Here is a 19,453-nt window from a genome sequence, read left to right on the forward strand (position 1 = left end):
TAGGAATGGAAAATAAATGTCTACAGTGTTGAGGTCACTGCAATTTGGGGATTTATTTGTCCCAGTATCTAGTACATTTTTTGTATTCTATAAATTCTTAGCAAAAAAAAAGAGCTTAATTTTCTTTAGAAAGCTCTTTAATCTTACAGTAAGGATCTAGATCACAAGGCCTATTGAATTTGGACTCTTCCTATTCTCAGAACTCATTCAATAAGTTAATAGACATTTGTAGAATAATCATTTCATTTGCTCTTACCAAGACTTACGAAGTAAGTGAAAATGTCTCCCATGAATGTAATTAATTACTTAGCTTGGAAAACAACCTATTTATAAATTGTATCTTCAAATTACAGAGAAAGCCTAATAATACAAAAATATGATAAATTACTAGTTCCTTAAAGAACAATGCTTTTGGTCACATTTTGTTGTTGTTCTTGTTGGTTGGTGAGTTGTTTTCTGTGTTTGTTTTTTTGTGAACCAATTTTCGTTTCTAATTCTTAAGGGTGAGCAGCTACTCCCATAAATTACCTCAGGATGTTATCTTTCTTTTCTATTAATGTATTGAAGGAAAGTTCATCAACTTAGAAAGTACTGGACTTAGAATCTGAAGGCCAGTAATTTACCCACTGAGTAGTAGAAATAGCAAGAAAGGCAGGAAATGCAACAAATGGTGACTCTAAAAGGACTTCACAATAATTAATATTTTTGAAAGGTTTTGCTGAATTTGTCAAAGATGAAGTCTTAGAGATCTCTTCCTTGATCTACCTGAACCTAATGGTATAAGCTAATCTAGAAAGAAAGGAACTATTAACTTGAATCGGAAGATCCCTTGAAACCAAGACTGTTTCTAAATTCCTCTCTTTGGGTGAGTTGACTATGTAAAGAGGCAAATGAGGATAGCCTCTCTCTCTACTCCCTAGGCTGACTTCAGAAAATCTGGGACCAAAGTTAACCTTGCTGGCTGAAAAAAGATCTGACCTCTGGGATTTTACTCTGAATCAAAACACGGGCAGGCTGTGAAGGGAAAGAATCACATAGGATTTAAATCTGCCCCCCCTGGAGCTCCAGGGGCTCTCTGTTCTTTGCAGAGAACCTGTCACTAAAGAAAATAATTGTTCTTATCCACCGGGGAAGGTCACTAATGATAAAGACCTTATGAAACACAAGAATAAATAAGAACTCTTAACCTAGCCAAAGGAGAGGAGGAAGAAGTGCACAGGGCATATTCATTAGCTCATTTGCAAAACCTGACCCTGCAATTTAACTAGAGAAGCATAGTGTCGTCACCTGGGGCAAAAAGCAGCCCACCCAATAAAAGAGCAAAGAATTAAATGTCTCCATCTGCTGGGGGACTCAAGGAATTACCCAAATTAGAAAGTGATTTGGCCGGCAGCCCGGGTGGCTCAGCGGTTTAGCGCCACCTTCAGCCCTGGGTGTGATCCTGGAGACCCTAGATCGAGTCCCACATTGGGCTCCCTGCTTCTCCCTCTGCCTGTGTCTCCGCCTGCCTTTCTGGGTGTGTGGGTGTGTGTGTGTGTCTCTCTCACGAATAAATGAATGAGATCTTTAAAAAAGAAAATGCTTATCTATCATGCCTTTTAAACATTAGCAAATGCTGTTAGAACTCCTATCTTTGGATTTATTATGTGTTATCTTACATAATGTGGCTACCGGTGTAGGGGAAATACATGACTGGTAGGTTCACCTACAGGGTTTGTTATCAGATCATATGTAGCTTCTATCAAGCACAATTTCCATGTCTCCCTGCATCATGTTCAGCCATCTTTATATCACTTTGTCACTGCACATTTCATAATAAAAGGAGTTGAACTTATTTTATCATAACAATGTATATGATAATTCTGCAGTTAAAAATCTCAGCAAGTAGCACTACCGATGAATTTATACACCTTCCCTACATACAAGTTTAAATAATTCACTTATCCAACCCTTTGCTGTCCAGAAAGCCTCCAACCAGTTTCAAATATATGAGTATTAATTCCACTTTTATAGTTTTCTAGAGCATGACATTTAATAAACCTGACCTTCGTAGAATTTGTAAAATTCAGTTATGTGATTTTGTACGATGTAATTTGGGGAGATTATTTTATTTTAATAAAATATTTATTTTTATATTTATATGTTATGTTCAATATTTTTATTTAATAAATTAAAAATAACAAATATACTTTATGTATTTTTAAATATATAATATTTATATTAGATTTACACTAAGATAATAATGGGAATGAAGTATTTATATTGTCTTTATTCAAAAAGAAAAAGTGAGTTATGACATTCAGATACCCTTTTGGCAGTATTTCCAGAATCTTTTTGTCTTCCTTTCTCCCCTCCACCCCCCAGAGCTGTCTGAGCCTTTAATTGTGAATTGCCAGCGTAGGCATTTCACTTAAGATAGTCTAGGTCAGCGGTTCACAAAGTGTCTTCCAGGGACCCTGGAATCCCCAAGACCCAGGAATCCACAAGGTCAAAACAGTTTTCATGATAATTATATGACATTATTTAACTTTATTATTCCCATTTCAATCTCATTTACTAACAGATATACATTGGTGCCCTGATGGCTAATGAAATGTGTGTTTATGCACTGCTTTCAAAATTTCTCAGTTTTAATTTCTAATCCAGAAAATATAAACAGGTATTACCCACATGAACAAAAAGCTCTTTAAATATCTCAAAAAAAAAATTTTTTTAAGAGTGCAAAGGGATCCTAAAACCAAAGTTTGAGAATCACTCAACACAGAACTGCAAAATCTCAGTGGCATAAATTCTCTATGTCCCCCAGGTGCTGCCCCCTGTAGTCAACAGATTAAGTTTGGGGGGAAGGGGAAGAAGTCATTCTTACATTTCCTCCCTCAGGCACCCAGGCTAAAAGCATCCCAAAGCTTCCACAATTAGCATGGCAGGAAAAAAGGGAAGAGAATATGGGGAATCTCAAACTGGCTGTAGAAGCTCTGCCTGAAAGTGACACATGTCACTTCTACTCACATTTCACCAGCCAAATCGGGTGTAGCCACATCTAAATCAAAGGGACAGAAACACACAATCCTCTCATGTTTCTAGAAGGTGAAAGCTGAAAGCAGTTATTCAACAACACTACTACCTACCACAAGGACTATCTCTTCAGGCAGCTGATGTCTTCCTGGCATCTTTTCCTAAAATTATTCACCCTCATGACCATGTACTCAGGGGACCCCATGAAGCACATTTCAGGAAGCACACAGGGAAAAAATATTTAAATATGACACATTCAAGTTCACATATTTAAGATTTTCTTTCAAAATAATTGAGAAACATCAAATCTCAACAAAACATATTATGGTACACTTGCCTAAACGAGTGTATATAGCACTATTATGTTAAAAAGGCTTTCTAAAAGGCTTCATTTGACTGACGTATAAAACCAATTATTTATAATAATTTGTGCCACTAACAAATGTCCAACACCTTTTCATAAGAGCAAGACCCAAATCAATTCAAATAAATTAACATTCCTGTCTGAACTGACTCACCCAGCCCAAGTAACAAATTCACATGTCAATGGTGGGCTGACCCAATGACCCATCTGCTGAAAAATACAAACTGTATCATTTTGTTTTCCAAATAACAAGCATTGATTGCAGTGTTAGAAAGGTCACTTGTCATCGGCTGGGTCACTGACCTGCTGGCAAATTGCAGCCTGTCACTCCACAGTGAGCCAGGACCATCAGGAGGAACTAAGGCATGTTGTGCTTATAAAGTACAATTGAGGAGGTGACACCATTTTTCACCAGATGTGTGTTTAACGGGATGAGTATCACAGTCAACAGAGATGGAAAGAGAAAAGAGCATGAAAAGGAATAACTGTAAGGGATATTTCGTAATTTTCCAGGATGACTACCAGAAACCTCACTGATGTATATCTGCTTTAAAATGCATTGAATCAAACCCAGTCTATGTCTCCAAGTCTGATGCTAAGGATTTCAATATTTTGTACATTTTCTATGGGTAAAGAGTAAATAGAAAAGATGTCTCTTTCAAGTTCCCTAAAAGGAACTAGGGAATATAAAATTAAGAAACAACCCCGTATCAGACAACCTAAAGCATACAAATAAGGATGGGCCCTTTGAAAAACACGTTTCCAATGACATCCTGTAAGAATGCCACTCCAGTCACATGTCACCCCACGTATCCAATTCAGACACTGCTACATTATCAGTGGTCTGGATTTGTCCGCCCACCAGAGAGAGGCATCACGATTGTCCAGCTGACAATGAATTAAATAGCCATATTTATTTCTCTTTCTACCATTAAGCTTTTATGATATAATTTATAAGATATAATTTATCTTTAAGATATAATTTATCACAATCTCCTAGAATAAAGTATCAGCCAACCATGCATTAAAGGCCACTTATTTAAAATAATGATCTGCACAATAATTTCATGGGGTTTGCCAAGAAATGCATGTATGATTTTTTTTCTGTATTCAGTCCCATATCATGGACAGGATACAAATGAATACAGGCATATATCCAAAAATAAAATTTAATAATTCCTTACGCATCTTCTTACAAAGTGCAGCTAGCCACCAAAATACCTACCAATAGGATAAGGATCTTTATACTTGGTACATGCAACGAGGCATGATACCCCAGTGTAAAGCCTGTGCCCTATTTTAGGGAGTCCTAAAATGACATCTCTGAAGTTTGTCACTCTCAATCAGAGCATCGGATCCATGAGACCTCTCCAACAGAGACCAAGGAATCAACCTGATATGCTCAGAAAAGGAAGATATGGGTCAAGTTAGGTTTTTCAAGTTTAAATCTAAATGTTTTCAATGCGATGTGACAGGATGACATTTTGCCTAAAATGCACCAGTGTACAAGAACTGCTTTGGCACAGCACCAAGCTGGTGTACCTCACTCCAGTGCCCTGTGTTTCCCCACATACACAGTGTATTTTGCTTGGTTTCAAAACTACAGAACAGTTTTAAAAAGGCAGTATAGTAAATACTAATACACTTGATCCAGACTTAACGACTGTAACATCTTACCGCATTTGCACACTCTCTAAACACACGCACATACACATACTTTATTTTCTACACAGACATCCAGTCACCCCTAAACACTTCAGCACCGATCTCCCAAGAACAAGGGCATTCTCCTACATATTCATATGCTTTATTCAATAACCAAATTTTCTAATTGCATGTTTTCCTGATACCTCCAAGGAGAAATTTGGAATTTTCTTCTATGTATATACAGTCAAATGATTTCTTTTTTTGATCCTTTGCCAGAAATCAACAAATGGCCTCCTTCCTTTGCTTCTTCACCAGCTCAGTACAGCCTTTAAAAGTAGTTTTTCCTCCAGGCTATGATGTTGGTAGCCCCCTGATACTCTGCAACTTCCTGAGCAGTACTGTGAGTGCATTAGTTCCCCAACCTCCACTCACTGTCTCGTGACAGGATGTTCCTTCAGCCCCTGCTCTGGCCTCATTACTCAGGCTCTCATGGCCCCTCCTGGGAGCACCTCCTCCTGGAGGCCTTCTGCTTGCCCTCACCCACCAGTCTCTGCCTGGGCAGCAGCCTGGCCCCACCACAGCACTGGCCACACCACTTCTACATCCCCTGGAAGATGGGGCACAATTTGTGGCTTTATCTCAGTGCCCAGAACATATATCCCCAGGGCTTCACACACAGCTGGAGCTCTAAAAGAGGACTTCCATTTCTTCCTGGTCTTCAGGTAAAAAGAATAACCCAGGCTTAAGTATTTCCTATTTAAATTTATTCATCTGTTGTATTCCTTGGACCATGGAAAGTCTGAGAGGCACTCAGGGTAGGACCTGCATCTGTGAGGACACAGGCAGCAGGAGACGGGGTGAACCAGAGCCTTCAGGCCACACAGAATTTCCAAGGCCCCCTCTGTGCTGTGCAAGGGCAACTTTAACCTTTTAGCAGCCATGCACGCTAGTGTATCAGTAGCCTACCCAAGATCCAAAGATCCTGCTGCTTGGCAGCCCCAGACCCAAGCAGAATGTCTCCCTCAGGCTTCAGGCTCTCTGGTCTCTAGAGAAACTTTTCAAATCAGCCCCATCCCTACCCCCCCACTGCAGGCCCAGTGAGGAATCTGCACTCTAAAAACCAACACGGAGTTCCACATCAAAATCCACTGACCCTTCTTTTGACTTTTAGGCCAAAGTGGGCTCCTCTTTTCCACTTCCAGGGGGCCCTGCACACAGAACACCCAGTATGTGAGAGCTGCCCAGCTCCTCAGTGTGATTTTCTCAGGCTGGCTAACATAATGGCCCTATCGCCTGGTCTGAACCCTTCCTGAATCCCTTCTTCTACTCAGATTGAGAGATTTACATCTCTCATGATTGGCCTTGTCTGTTTATTCCATTACTAGGCTTCACATAACTCTTATGATGTCATATAATTTTGGAGGAAATCAAGAAAGAAATTAACGTATTTTAAAAACACATCTTTATATATATATATGGACTCATTTGTATCTTTTTTAGGAAATATTAAAAAAATAGCTAGCCACTGTTTTTACCTTTTGTTACAGTTTCTGAATCAGCCAAGACAAGAATTTGGAATGAATTTAAAGGAGGATATTTGTTGCACACTGACTATGAATGATTGAAATATGTGATCATACATATTACAAGTGGCCGTTGGTCCTCTTGAAACAACTATTATACACCAAGACACTTTTCAAAAAACAAACAACAAAAACAAGACCGCTCTGATCTTTAAAAGCTTTGCACATAAAAACGGAATCATTGAAAACATTATGTCAAGTTACTGGCTTGACATAGGCAGCAGGAGATGGGGTGAACCAGATGCAAAGCTAGATACAAAAGGCCAAATACTGTATGATTCCACATATATGAGGGACCCAGAGTGGTCAAATTCACAGAGACAGAAAGAATGGTGGTTACCAGGACCAGGGTAGAGGATAGGATGGAGTATCTAACAGGCACAGAGTTTCAGTTTGGGAAAATGAAAAAAGTTCTGGAGATGGACTGCACAACAACGTGAATGTACTTAGTGCCACTGAACTCTTAAAAATTGTTAAGATGGTAAATTTTATGTTGTTGACACCCATGCTGAAGTGAGGCTACTCAGCACCCCATCCTGTTTAATTAAGAACTCCCCACAGATCACTGATCTGAAATGGTTTTTTTAAATTACATTCTAAAGTTATTTTTCTCAATTTTATAATTTAGAAACTACTGAGAGACGACAACTCCAATCCAATTTCTTTCACTATGTCTCATCATTCACTGTTTAAGAGCTAACTGGAAACCCATCCCAAGCCTCACCAAGGCTATCTGAGTGAGATGTGTAGAGTGTCTATCAATGACTATTTTACATCAAGTTGGCAGGCAGGTATTTTTCTATAGGACACCTGAAAGAGGTTCCCAAGGACAATGAAACTTTTTTTTCCCCTCAGTAAGATGACTGGAAATAGTCAGAATCAACCCAAAAGATGCCAACTTAAAGGCTGTCCCCTAAAAAAAAAATTCAGTGTTACTTTTGATTACAAAGATATACTTGATCATAAAGGAAATGTGTGACATAGAAATAAGGCAATTACCCCATCCTCCCATCCTAAAATAAACATTGTCTATATTTTAATGGACTTCTTTCAGCTTGCTTTTTTAATCTATTCAAAAATCATATGAAAGGGGATCCCTGGGTGGCGCAGTGGTTTGGCGCCTGCCTTTGGCCCAGGGCGCGATCCTGGAGACCTGGGATCGAATCCCACGTCGGGCTCCTGGTGCATGGAGCCTGCTTCTCCCTCTGCCTGTGTCTCTGCCTCTCTCTCTCTGTGTGTGTGACTATCATAAATAAATAAAAATTTTAAAAAATCATATGAAGGTCTCTATCTATTGCTTCTTAGTCGATACCATTTAGAAGAGAAAATAGGAACTTAGCATGAACTTTACTCAGAATCCAAATTAAGTAAGCTAAGAGAGAAATTCACACCAATTTTGTTCCTGAAAAATTACTTCATAATAATAAAAGAAGGACATTCCTTGCATACTGTGCTGGGCCAGGTATGAGTTCCCAAAGTGGATTATCTTGTCTCACCTGGTCAACAACCCTAGGAGGCAGGTTCTAAACACAACCTTCGGGACCACCCCACTCCATCTGTCAGAGCTCACCTCTGCCCCAGGCTTGGCTCCTGCTCTTCCATCTGCCCAGATCACTCAACCTCCACGTTCTCCTTGTGCTGGGTGGGATCCTGGTCTCTGCCCCAGGTCACCTCTGCAGAAAGGCTGATCCTGTCTACTGCTCCCATCACTTACTAGACCCTTCTCCTGATGTTGCTTTTCTCCACAGCCCTTAGCACATCTCACCATCACAGTGCATGTCTCTGCCTATTAGCTCCTGTCCATCTCTCCCAAGGATGCAATCAGCGAGGGAACAAGTTTACTACCACAGCTCCAGCATGGACAGCCAGGCCCACGGCTGTCACCCCCACAAACATGCATTACTAACTCATAGTTTACAGAAGAGGAGGCTGGGAAATTGAGAGTTTAAGAATCTCCTCAAGGTCAATGCCTGCAAAGTGACAGAGTCAGCATCTGACCCGCAGCCCCCACAATGGATAAGCCTTCATGTTCATTTTCAGAAGATGCAGAAAGTTGCCCCCCTGGGAGGAAGACTATCCCCTCCCTAGGTGCATGTCCTCATGCGGGAAGAGCATACCTCAGTACTCAGGAGAGCAAAACTGGGAGCTGCTCTCTGACCTGTAAGCCTGGAGCAGGTTTAACGTCTCTGAACTTCAGTCTCCTAAGGTATAAAATAGAGATAATGCCTTCCAGTCTTCCAGGGACCCCAGGAAGATCAAAGACACACAGCAAAGAAGCAAACTTTGTTAACTGCTCAGAGTCATTTCCATGTATAAAATTCCTTTGTTTGATAAAGGAGAATGAGATCAGAGGGTGCCAGGCTGCTACTTGCCTGCAATATAGATTTTTTTTTGCCTTTGTTTTTATTTTTTTGAAGGAACAAAGCATCCAAGAAAGCTACATTTGATGCTATAGCATGCTGAGTCTGATGAACCAAATTTTGTATTACCTTTTAATATTCAATTCCAGAAAATCGTTAGTAAGTCAGGGAATATGTGGTCTTAAAGGATAGAATCTTTTGGCAATCCAAGAACAATCTTACCAGACTGAGAATGAAAAGTGCACCAGGGAGGGGTCCTTACGTGGCTCCCTCAGTGATGAATCCCGATGTGATGAATAACAATGCCTAGCATATTGCAGGTGTTAAGTAAATATTTGTCGAATGTTGACAGATTCAAAGAATGAATGAAATAATTAGGCAACTGTCTGAATATTCTGTGCCAAAAATACTACTCACTAGATACACACTGAAATTTAAGGAGGAGGGACGCCTGGGTGGCTCAGTAGTTGAGCGTCTGCCTTTGGCTTGGGTCATGACTCCAAGGTCCTGGGATTGAGTCCCACACTGGGCTCTCTGTAGGGAGCCTGTTTCCCTTCTACCTATGTCTCTGTCTCTCTCTCTCTCTCTCTCTTTCTCTGTGTGTGTCTCTCATGAATAAATAAATAAAATCTTTAAAAAAAAAAAAAGAAATTTAAGGAGGAAAAATGCCTTTCAACCCCAAAGTTGTTTTCTCTTCATCACTCACCAAACCTTGCATAAGCCCTGAAGTGTGAATAAACAGGCAAGTCTTCCCCAGCAAGAGGAAAATATGCCTGATGAATGCACCCAAACTCTCATTCCTTTGTCTGTCAATCCATCATCTTTCCCAAATGTGAAACTGACCCTGCCTAAATAGATGCAGTCATTTTTTCTATTTTCTGGGTCATCACACTCAAAGTGCAGACTGCCCTTCCATCCAGCACTGCCCTCTCTCTGCCTTTCGTAGCGGCACCCACAGAGATGATTCAATCCTTAGTCATAGCGTCTGTGAAGATCAAAAACACCACCATTCCCAGTTTGCAACATATAAACTAAGTGTAGAAGGCTACAGGAGCTTTCCCTAGCTTTATCCTATACATGCTTACATGCTACGCTTCCCAGAAAACATGTTAAGTTTTCCTAGCACCGGGAACCAAATTCACATAATTACAGCTTTGCTAGGGCACAATTTCTTAAGGGGATAGTGTCAGGTATAAATAAATGTCAATATTATGAGTTATCAAATGGCTATGGTTATGTTACCTTTACATTTTTAATATTATGAAGAGGTTTATTGTTTTAATTTTTGTATAAGATAAAGCTGCATTTGTTTGTACATCAGATATGGAATTGGTTAAATATCCATTTTACAGAACTGGAACATGAAGGTACAAAGAATATCCTTTAATGATATGAAATGAGATATAAAAATATCAACTACTGTCAAACTGTGCAGGTGTTTTTACAAGATAAAATACTTTTCAATCAATACTTCTTCATACTCTGATAATTAGACAACGTACTGCAGTACAGAAAATGACAGAATACAACAGTGCTAACAAAGTGTACCGGGTTATTATTTGGTTACTTAATCAAGGGTTCTTGCACCCAAAGTAGTAATCTTTAAGCAGAAGTCTAAGAAAGTTCTCCATTGCTGATGGAGATCAATTGATAGGCAATGAACTACATGCTTACCAATAAAGAGGAACCATGTATGGTACAGTTTCACCAACAAACTAACTAGTGCAGAGCTAACTGCACAAGTATAATCTGTAACATAAATGTCAGCTTCAAATACAAACATTTAAATGGTATTTGGTCTTTATTTGCCCTAAACCTTTATTTCTCCAGCCAGTGTTCCAGCCTTAGGGTAGTTACCAAGTCAGCTTATTTAATAGCCCAGACCATATTTAAATTTTTTAAATATGGCTAAAAATAACCTCACACAGGAAGATACAGAGAAACAAACCTTAAACACACTGAAGCATCCATCTCAAAAAAAAGGACCCAGAAAAAGTAAAATTTTAATCAGAGCAAATTTAGAGTAAAAATATCAGTCTTTCACTGTCAGAATTTTAAAAATTCATCTTGATGGATTATTTGCTTATTAGAATCACTATAGTCCAACAAGGATGATGCTATTAAGCAATAAAGAAAATCACAGCACTTTTTATTTTTTTAATTTTTTAAAAAGATTTATTTATTTATTCATGAGAGACAGAGAAAGAGAGAGAGAGAGAGAGAGAGGCAGAGACACAGGCAGAGGGAGAAGCAGGCGCCATGCAGAAAGCCCGATGCGGGACTCGATCCTGGATCCTGAGATCCACCCTGGGCTGAAAGCAGACACTCAACCACTGAGCCGCCCAGGTGTCCCGACACAGCACTTTTTAATAGAAAACAACTTTATGAGAAAGAGAAAATCCCTATTCATCAAGTTTTTTTCTTACTGATTTTAATGGCCTAATGTTTGGAAACTATATCATCTGAAAATACAAAATAATACTTGGGTATTAATAATTATATGAATACAGAAGCAATAACAATAACTGAATCCAAACCAACAATTGTAGATTGATGCCAAAACGGTCTAAGACAAGGGTCAGCAAAATTTTTCCATAAAGGACCAGACTGTAAAGATCTGGGCTTAGTGAACTGTCAAGTGTCTGTGGTGTCAGTTCTTAGCTCTGCCACTGTCTCTCGAAACCAGTCACAGATGATATTTACTAAAATATACAAAGCTCCATGCCAGTAAAATCTTGTTTATGGACGCTGAAATTTGAATTTCATGTGTCACAAAATATTACTATTTAGATTTTTTTCAACCATTTAAAAACATAAAAAGTATTTTTAATTTTTGAGCCATCCAATAACTGGCAGCTGGATTTCGCCTGTAGGACACAATATGCCAATCCTTGGTCTAAGGCATCACAGGTCTAAGGCATTACATACAAATATACATGTGAGAAAAAATCCAATAATATATGAAATAAACGTTTAAAGAAATTAGCCTTCAGAAAACTTTGGTTGTATCTGCTTTTGCCACCCAATTACTCAGACAAATCCATAACACTAGTTTCTGTTTTGGTGGAGGAGGGCCAACTTTGGAATTTGTTTTTGGTAACAAATAAATCATGTTACACACATTAATGCAAAAGGAGGAGGAAGAGGAGAAAACCTTTGTAACTAAATAGTATTTAAAGCAATTCATGGTTATATTGTCTATATACACTGGAAACTCTGTTTTAAAATCCATACTGTAGGATACTATATGAAAAGTTTTTATAAGATGATATTTCCTTATTCCTAAATAATGAAATCGCATTGAGAATTTAACTTCTCACTGTAGGCATATAGGTCAGCTGAGCACCAGTCCACAACCTTACTACCATAGGGGCTGTTGCTTTTATAACACTGCCGGTCTACACAACACTTAATAATATCGGACTTAGATTGTTCACTATATTTTTGTAACTCTCTTTCCCAAGCACATAACTTCCTAGAGAGAAAGATTTCATTTCTTATAACATTTCATGCCCCACAGTAATCAGCATCATGATTAGCATATAGTAGGGCTCAAAGGAATTTTTTTTTAATGGCTAAAGTTTGTTTAATGAATGGGAGGAAAAAATACCATTATTGGCAGTTCTATGTGTTATGGCAAAAATTCAGTCTGATGGAACAACTACCAATTTTCAGAAATTTCATCTGGACCCATGCCCACTGACGTCGTCGGAAGAAAGAGGAATCAGACTGCTAGTCTTTCCCCAGCTCCCTCCAGACATCCTGACACCCAACCACCCACACATCCCCCACAATCACAAGATAATGAGAAAAGGCTGAGTGCACTCTTGCGGAGAACTCCCCCAGGACTAAATCTGAGCACCTTCCCACTATCATGGCCTCAAGCCATCCCCAGCCTTTCTGGACACAGGCTGGGTCCTCAAAAGATAACAGGCAACACCCCAAAGGCCTTTTGGGATGAGAAGCCTATTTGGGGAAGGACAGCTCTGCAGCAGGAGCTCTGTTATGCTCCTCTTCTCTTTCCCCATTCACTGGTAGGCATGAAAGCAACAGCTGGAATCTGTAAAAACAACTACAGTACCACTGATTCAAACACAAGTCATATTCAAAAGCATACACACATACAAGAGTAAAGGAGAGCCAGAAAAAGAGAATGTCAGCTGAGGGGAAATAACTAAAAGCTAGAACCATTTGAAGTCCAGCAAAGCCACAATGCTAATAAGGAGCTCAGCATTCCCTTCTTCGAAGTTATAAGGAGTTAAATGTGGGAAGGAGAGGGCAAGAACATGCAGGGCATCATAAAAACTACCATTACAAGATGATTGATGAAATGCAATTAGTGCTACACTTGGGTGTATCAACAAAGAATTTTACGGTTACAAAAAAGTCCAAAAAAAGTACTTTATCTAAAATCCAAATCAGAATAATGTTTTGCAGTTTGAATCCTGACTAGGGCACACTCAGCACCCCTTTGTAACATGAATCAGCCTATCTAAACTCATAGAGTGATGTCCAACGCCACCACCTGCAAAGGGGTGGTGACCCTTTAAAATGACCAAGTTCCAATGTGATTAATATTGATTGGCTCATCACCACCTTCCCACTCTTCCTTCAAAATAAGAAGTAGAAAAAGAAAAAAAAAAAAAAGAAGTAGAATTCTTGCTGGTGTTCGATGGAACAAATGCCTTCCACTCATTGGAAAATTTACTGAGCACTTCTACAGAAAAAAAATGTATCCACATGGGTGCATCACCATTTTATCTTCGGTGCCAAGTGAGCCCCTGAGGCTGACAAAGTTTAAGTTATTTTCCAAGGTCTTCCATTTGATGGAGACTTTGTTATTTGGATTTCCCAGCTAGAGTTCCATCCACTAGACACATCTGCCAGAAGAGACATCCATCTATTTCCTGTATCTGCTGCTTGGGAAAGGATCAACTGGGGAATGCCCATTAATCTAGCTCAGGTGTACCCAAAGATAAAGGAAATAAACTTTAATTAGGCTTTAAAGGAAGAGATACAAAGGTAAATTCTTTGTACTTTGGAACCAGTCCTCTTAATTGTACTATTCTCACTAGTTAATCACCTTGGACGGCCGTGCTCAAAGACCAACCTCCTCACTCACCCTGCTAATACCCAATGAATATTTACTGTGATTCAGACTCTTATGAAGTTTCGATTTGAAAAAGAAAATGTAAAACTACATGCAAACCTGATGGCATCCATGGATCAGAAGTTGGTTTGGTCAAGGTGTTCACCTGCTCCCAGTTGAAGTCATCATCTTCAGCTTGACTATATCCACAGGTGCTATACGGCTCATCAAAGAGGCAACCACCTAAAATGTAAGAATGAAAAGTAATGTAAGCAACAGAAAGACCTCAGGAATAAGCTATGATGATGGCAGGTAACTGTAAACCTACTTGATACTACACTAAATTTGATTTGACCCTTGTGTCCATGTAGTATAGATCTTGATCCTAGTGTACCCTAAGTGCTAACCAAGCTGAGTAACCATGCTTTGCCATACTGCCACACTATACTGTTCCCCCAAAGAATCCAATCTTTGTAGAATCCAAATGAAAGTAGACATAAACAAATTTATAATTCATATTTTCCAGATTTGCAAGAATTTGGAAAAAGTGATCTTGTGTTCAAAACTTTAATAGGATTGCCCTAGGTATTCAACATGTTTTTAATAGAAAAACATAATAATGTGTCCAAAAAATTAAAAGAGAAATGCTTTCACCATAACACTGGAACAATGTTGGGGCAGGGGGAGGGGAATGCAATAGAGACCATGAACATAGTGTACAAAATATTTTTTTAAGAATTATCCTAAATCTAAGATAAAAACAGGTTTCACTTTACACTTTGGAGATTTGAGGTCTCAAATTTAAAAGAGATTATAAATTTGCTTACAGTCCACACAATTTTTAAAGGCAAGAATAAATTCAAAACTAAACATGTGGTAAACATCTGCTTAATTCTGGTGCTAGAAATAAAGCTACTTAAAGAAACAAAGAATAAAAGAAGATGCAGTTTTACAAAGCAATTCAGCTGTTTCAGCACCCTGGGGCAAACTGACGATTTTAAGTCCCACCCACATCCTCTTAAATGTCTCCTCTTACTTTGAATTATTATAATATCAAATCTTTTCACCAGTGTTTCACATCGCAAGAAGGACTGATTATATTGACCATATTATTATGAAAATTTGAATATCCATTATATAATGATATTACTTATATTAATTAAAACTATTAACTATAATTACTTTCCAATGATGAGAATTAAGGGTTCTGGTCAAGAAAATACAAAAATAAGAATGTTATTTCACTATGTCTGCAATGTATGCCCTGTCAGTGAGAAGATAAATAAAATAGCAAGTACAAACTCAGAGGTAAAGACAGATGTTAGAGGTCATCTGGGCCAACCTCCATCCAAATGTTTACATAAATTCTACAACCTTCTAGATAGACAGCTTTGAACAGGTGAGGCATTCAGAAAATTGAGAAATGCATCCCTACCTTGTAGACAATTCCCCCTTTAAAAAGGCCCAAACCCTGCTTCTTCAAATCTATACTCATTTATTTTAGCTCTACCCTATGAAGAAATAGTAAAAAAAAAAAAAAAAAAAAAAAATTTATCTGCTCTCACACAGGAAAGCTGATTATTTCAAAAGAGCTGTCATGGTCTAAGTCTTCACTTCTCCAGACAAAACATGCTTTGCTTTCCCCAATTCCTCTTGCTAGAAGGTTTTCAGATTTTCACTGCCCTGGCAGGTGTTCTCTGGATAGTCCCAGGGTTATTAGCACTCTTCCAAAACAATGACTGCCAGTATTGGAGCTAGAGTTCAACTGGCTACTTTTTCAGACCTCAAGTTCTTTCATGGGAGATTGATGGTCCATTCCAAGCTTTTGTGAGCCTCAAGTCCCATACGTCTTTTTCATTCCACTGCCTCTCTTGCAATAAGGGAAGTGACCTTCTGAATTTGAACTCAGGGCTGTACATGGGTCCTTACTAAATCCCATCTCCTTGCTTTCTATGCATTACTCCAGCCTGTTGAGCGCTTTGGGAATCCCGATTTTATCATTCAGATGTTAGTACCTAGATTGGGTTATCTGCAAATTTGATAAGCATACATTCTATGTCTATCTCCAAATCGCTGATAGAAAAGTGTTAAACAGGGCCGAGTCAGGGACTTCAGACCATTTAGGAGGTCTCTCTCAGTTTTCTGTCTCTGTCTTAGCTATTAGCTCCACGCATGACGGTGAAATTAGTGATCCTGGACACTGTCTTCTGTGACACTTTAACAGAACTGGTCAATTAAACATTTCACTGAGAACAGAAACTCATTACAAAGATACAGCACTAGCTCAATATTTCACCTTGACAACAACTGGTAATTTATACTTCCCTCCTACTCAGCTTTAACAAGTTCAGAAACAAAGTGGATTTGTTTAAAAGCACATAATGCTAACAACTTTCCAATTTGGGGTAAGAAATGTTAGAAGACTATGCAAACATCTATGAGAAATATTTTCCTTCGGTTGCAAACCCTAATTTTGATGTAGAAAATAACTGCAGTTCTGTAGAAATAGGCTCAAACAGCAATAGCACTAATAATATTCAAACAGAAAGAAACAACCATGAATTTTGACAGAAAAGGGGCTCCCCGATAGAAACATAGATAGCACTTTGATGGAAGTCCTGCAGTGTAATCTTAAACAGTGAAAATAGCTATAGGCGACCACAAAACAACTCAACGCTGGTTAAAGATCTGGTTTACAAAACCACCACTGGTACTGAAGATATAACCAAATATAAAGGCAAAAAAGCGTGTATGGTGGATAGCAAACCCCAAAGGCTAATACAATGCTGGTGTAAGAATATAATTTCCCATTATATAAAGCTGTTTTTATCACTTGAAAGGAAACATAAAATGCATGATATGGTTCTTTCTGGACCCATGTATGATTATCAAACCACTGGAAAATGGGATAGACTACGAGTTTCCTATTGCTCAAAGATATATTCCCCTGCACACCAATTTTCAGAGCCACCGCTGGCCTTTATCCAAGAGAGTTGAGACCCTAAAAATAGCTAAAGGTGGTTTATTGAGCTAAAGTGAGATGAAATTAAGGTGTTTATATCTGAATTAAAATAACCAATTAAAGAGAGAAAAATTAAACTTTGGTTTTCAAGGCAGCTTTGTGCAATGGTGACATGAACAGGATCAAACATGTGGCACATCCCCATTCTTCCACTGCTGGTTTTTTGACTATAGACAAATCGCTTCAGCTCTCTGAATCCTGGTTTCTCCACCTATAAAATGGAGGTAACACATACCTCACATAATATTTCTGATGATTCAATTAGATAGCAAATGTTAAGTTAGTGTATCATGGTGTCAGGCATGTTAAACTACTATCAGTTATTATTAGTTCTTAAATCCTACTTACAATTACCCTCATGGGTTCATTTCATTGCAAGTAGTTGGAATATGTAATTGAAAAATTTTAAAGTGTGTGTCACAAGAAGGTGAAGAGCCATAAGCATTTATGCAGGCACACTCCTGTGGGCTCCTCTATGGAGTCATGTAGGAGCAAAGAACAGAGGGTTGCTAGAAATGCTTTGGGGCCAATGAAGAACGTGATAAGAAAGCAAAGTCCTTAGATGCAGTAAAATGAAGCACTTCCAAAAATAAACCTTCTTGATTTTCAGAATAACACAGCTTTTGTACAGGAATATACAGGGATGTGGTCAGCAATAGAATAGCCACAGTTTCTCCCAAGTTGTCTTGTTTGGACTAATGCCCAACAGCTCAAGGCTGGACCATATTCCTCTATCAAATCAAATTAAATTATTTATCTTTTGTGGATAGGAATCAGTACTAAACCAAAAGTCATGCACAAGATGGAGCAAAAGTGATGCAAGCTGGATGGGATGATGGTCTTCATCATTCACATTCTTGCTCTCCCTCCTCATCCGGCTCTAACTACCCCCTCCTCTCTCTCGGCTGCCTCCTCTCCCTCCTTCTCCCTCTCTCTCTCCCTGCCCACACGTACACACTAACACACATGTGTGTGTGCCTATGTGCCCTCATCAGACCTTGGGAAAGACTTTTCCTTAGCAAATTTTTTAAAGATTTTATTTATTTATTCATGAGAGTCACAGAGAGAGGCAGAGGCACAGGCAGAGGGAGAAGCAGGTTTCCTGCGGGGAGCCCGATGCAGGACTCAATCCCAGAACCCTGGGATCACACCCTGAGCCAAAGGTAGACACTCAACCACTGAGCCACTCAGGTACCCCTCCTTAGCAACTCTGAATACAACACACAACATGTGCTAGATGAGGAGAGAGGTATTATGCAAAAGGAAGTGTCCATGGGTGTCAAATACTCAGGTAACTGACAACAATGATGACTTCTGTACAATAATGATGACTACATGGCTTGTTCCAGGACATGCAGAGCAGCACAATGACATGAACATTAAATTAATGAAATCAAAGAAAAGCTAAAGGTTCAAAAGCAAGGCAAGTAAAGCACAGAAAAACAGGACTAGAAGATTATACCAGGAATATGCCTAGGACTCTACCATCACTGCCAAGTAATAAAAAAATGTCACAAGCCTCATGAACTGGAAGTTAGCCACAAAACTCACTTTAAGCTCTGGGGTAACCAGTGCAGAGAGAAAGATATCACTGATTACATAGTTCACATATCTATGAGACCATGATGTTACTACAAAAACTAATAATGGGAGCTAAATGTGATAAGGGCTCTTTTATTGAGGGCTTGTTTAATCCTCACACCAAACCTATCAGATAGATACTATGATCCTCATTTCACAGATACAGAAACTGAGGCACACAAGGCTGGTTATACAGCTTACACAGGTCTCAAAGCTGCAAGGTACTGAAGCAGAGACTGGAACCCAGCCATCTCGTCTTGAGAGCCCATTTTCCTAACACTATGTGATAGTATCTTCCAAGCTGAAAACCCAAAAGACACCTGACTACCCCTAGTCCTAAATCCAGAGAGAACTGTCCTCCCTAGTAAGAAGTAAAAAACATAAGTTAACGAAGAGTTCTCAAAAGCATCCACTAGAATAAAACGTGCTTTAGGGTCTAGTTAGAAACATGTTATGGTAGTATGTCCCCAAACTTCGATTCGGTGAACTTGATTTTATGGGAGCTCAGTGCATTCTAGGACAAAAGCTCTAATATCCTGTTAAATGGTCTTTATGAATATTCTTTTTCTCAACAAAGCCTTAGTGGGCTACCGTGAGTTTGTGTACTTACTCCCCAACTAAAAATTGCAACTACTCTGTGTTATGACTAAAACATAAAGCCACATGCTTTAGAAATCAGATGAAATGGCTGCTTGAGATTCTCTCTCCCCCTCATGATCTCACTCTCTCAAATAAATAAATAAATCTTTAAAAAAGAAATCATCAGTCCTTATCCTTTTTATTTTCACAAGA

The 19,453-nt window shown here is 38.9% G+C and overlaps 1 protein-coding gene across 6 annotated transcripts in view; it reads right to left on the reverse strand.

The window, feature by feature from the left end:
* PTPRM (protein tyrosine phosphatase receptor type M) overlaps positions 1-19,453 on the reverse strand; it is a 779,952-nt gene that overhangs the window by 573,906 nt on the left and 186,593 nt on the right. For all 6 annotated transcript variants that reach the window (XM_072828757.1, XM_072828756.1, XM_072828755.1 and 3 more), the window contains exon 2: positions 14,179-14,301. In XM_072828757.1, the coding sequence (XP_072684858.1) occupies positions 14,179-14,301 (123 nt within the window). The remainder of the gene's footprint in view (positions 1-14,178; positions 14,302-19,453) is intronic.

This window comes from Canis lupus, chromosome 6 (genome assembly GCF_048164855.1).
Source record: "Canis lupus baileyi chromosome 6, mCanLup2.hap1, whole genome shotgun sequence".
Classification (NCBI taxonomy): domain Eukaryota; kingdom Metazoa; phylum Chordata; class Mammalia; order Carnivora; family Canidae; genus Canis; species Canis lupus.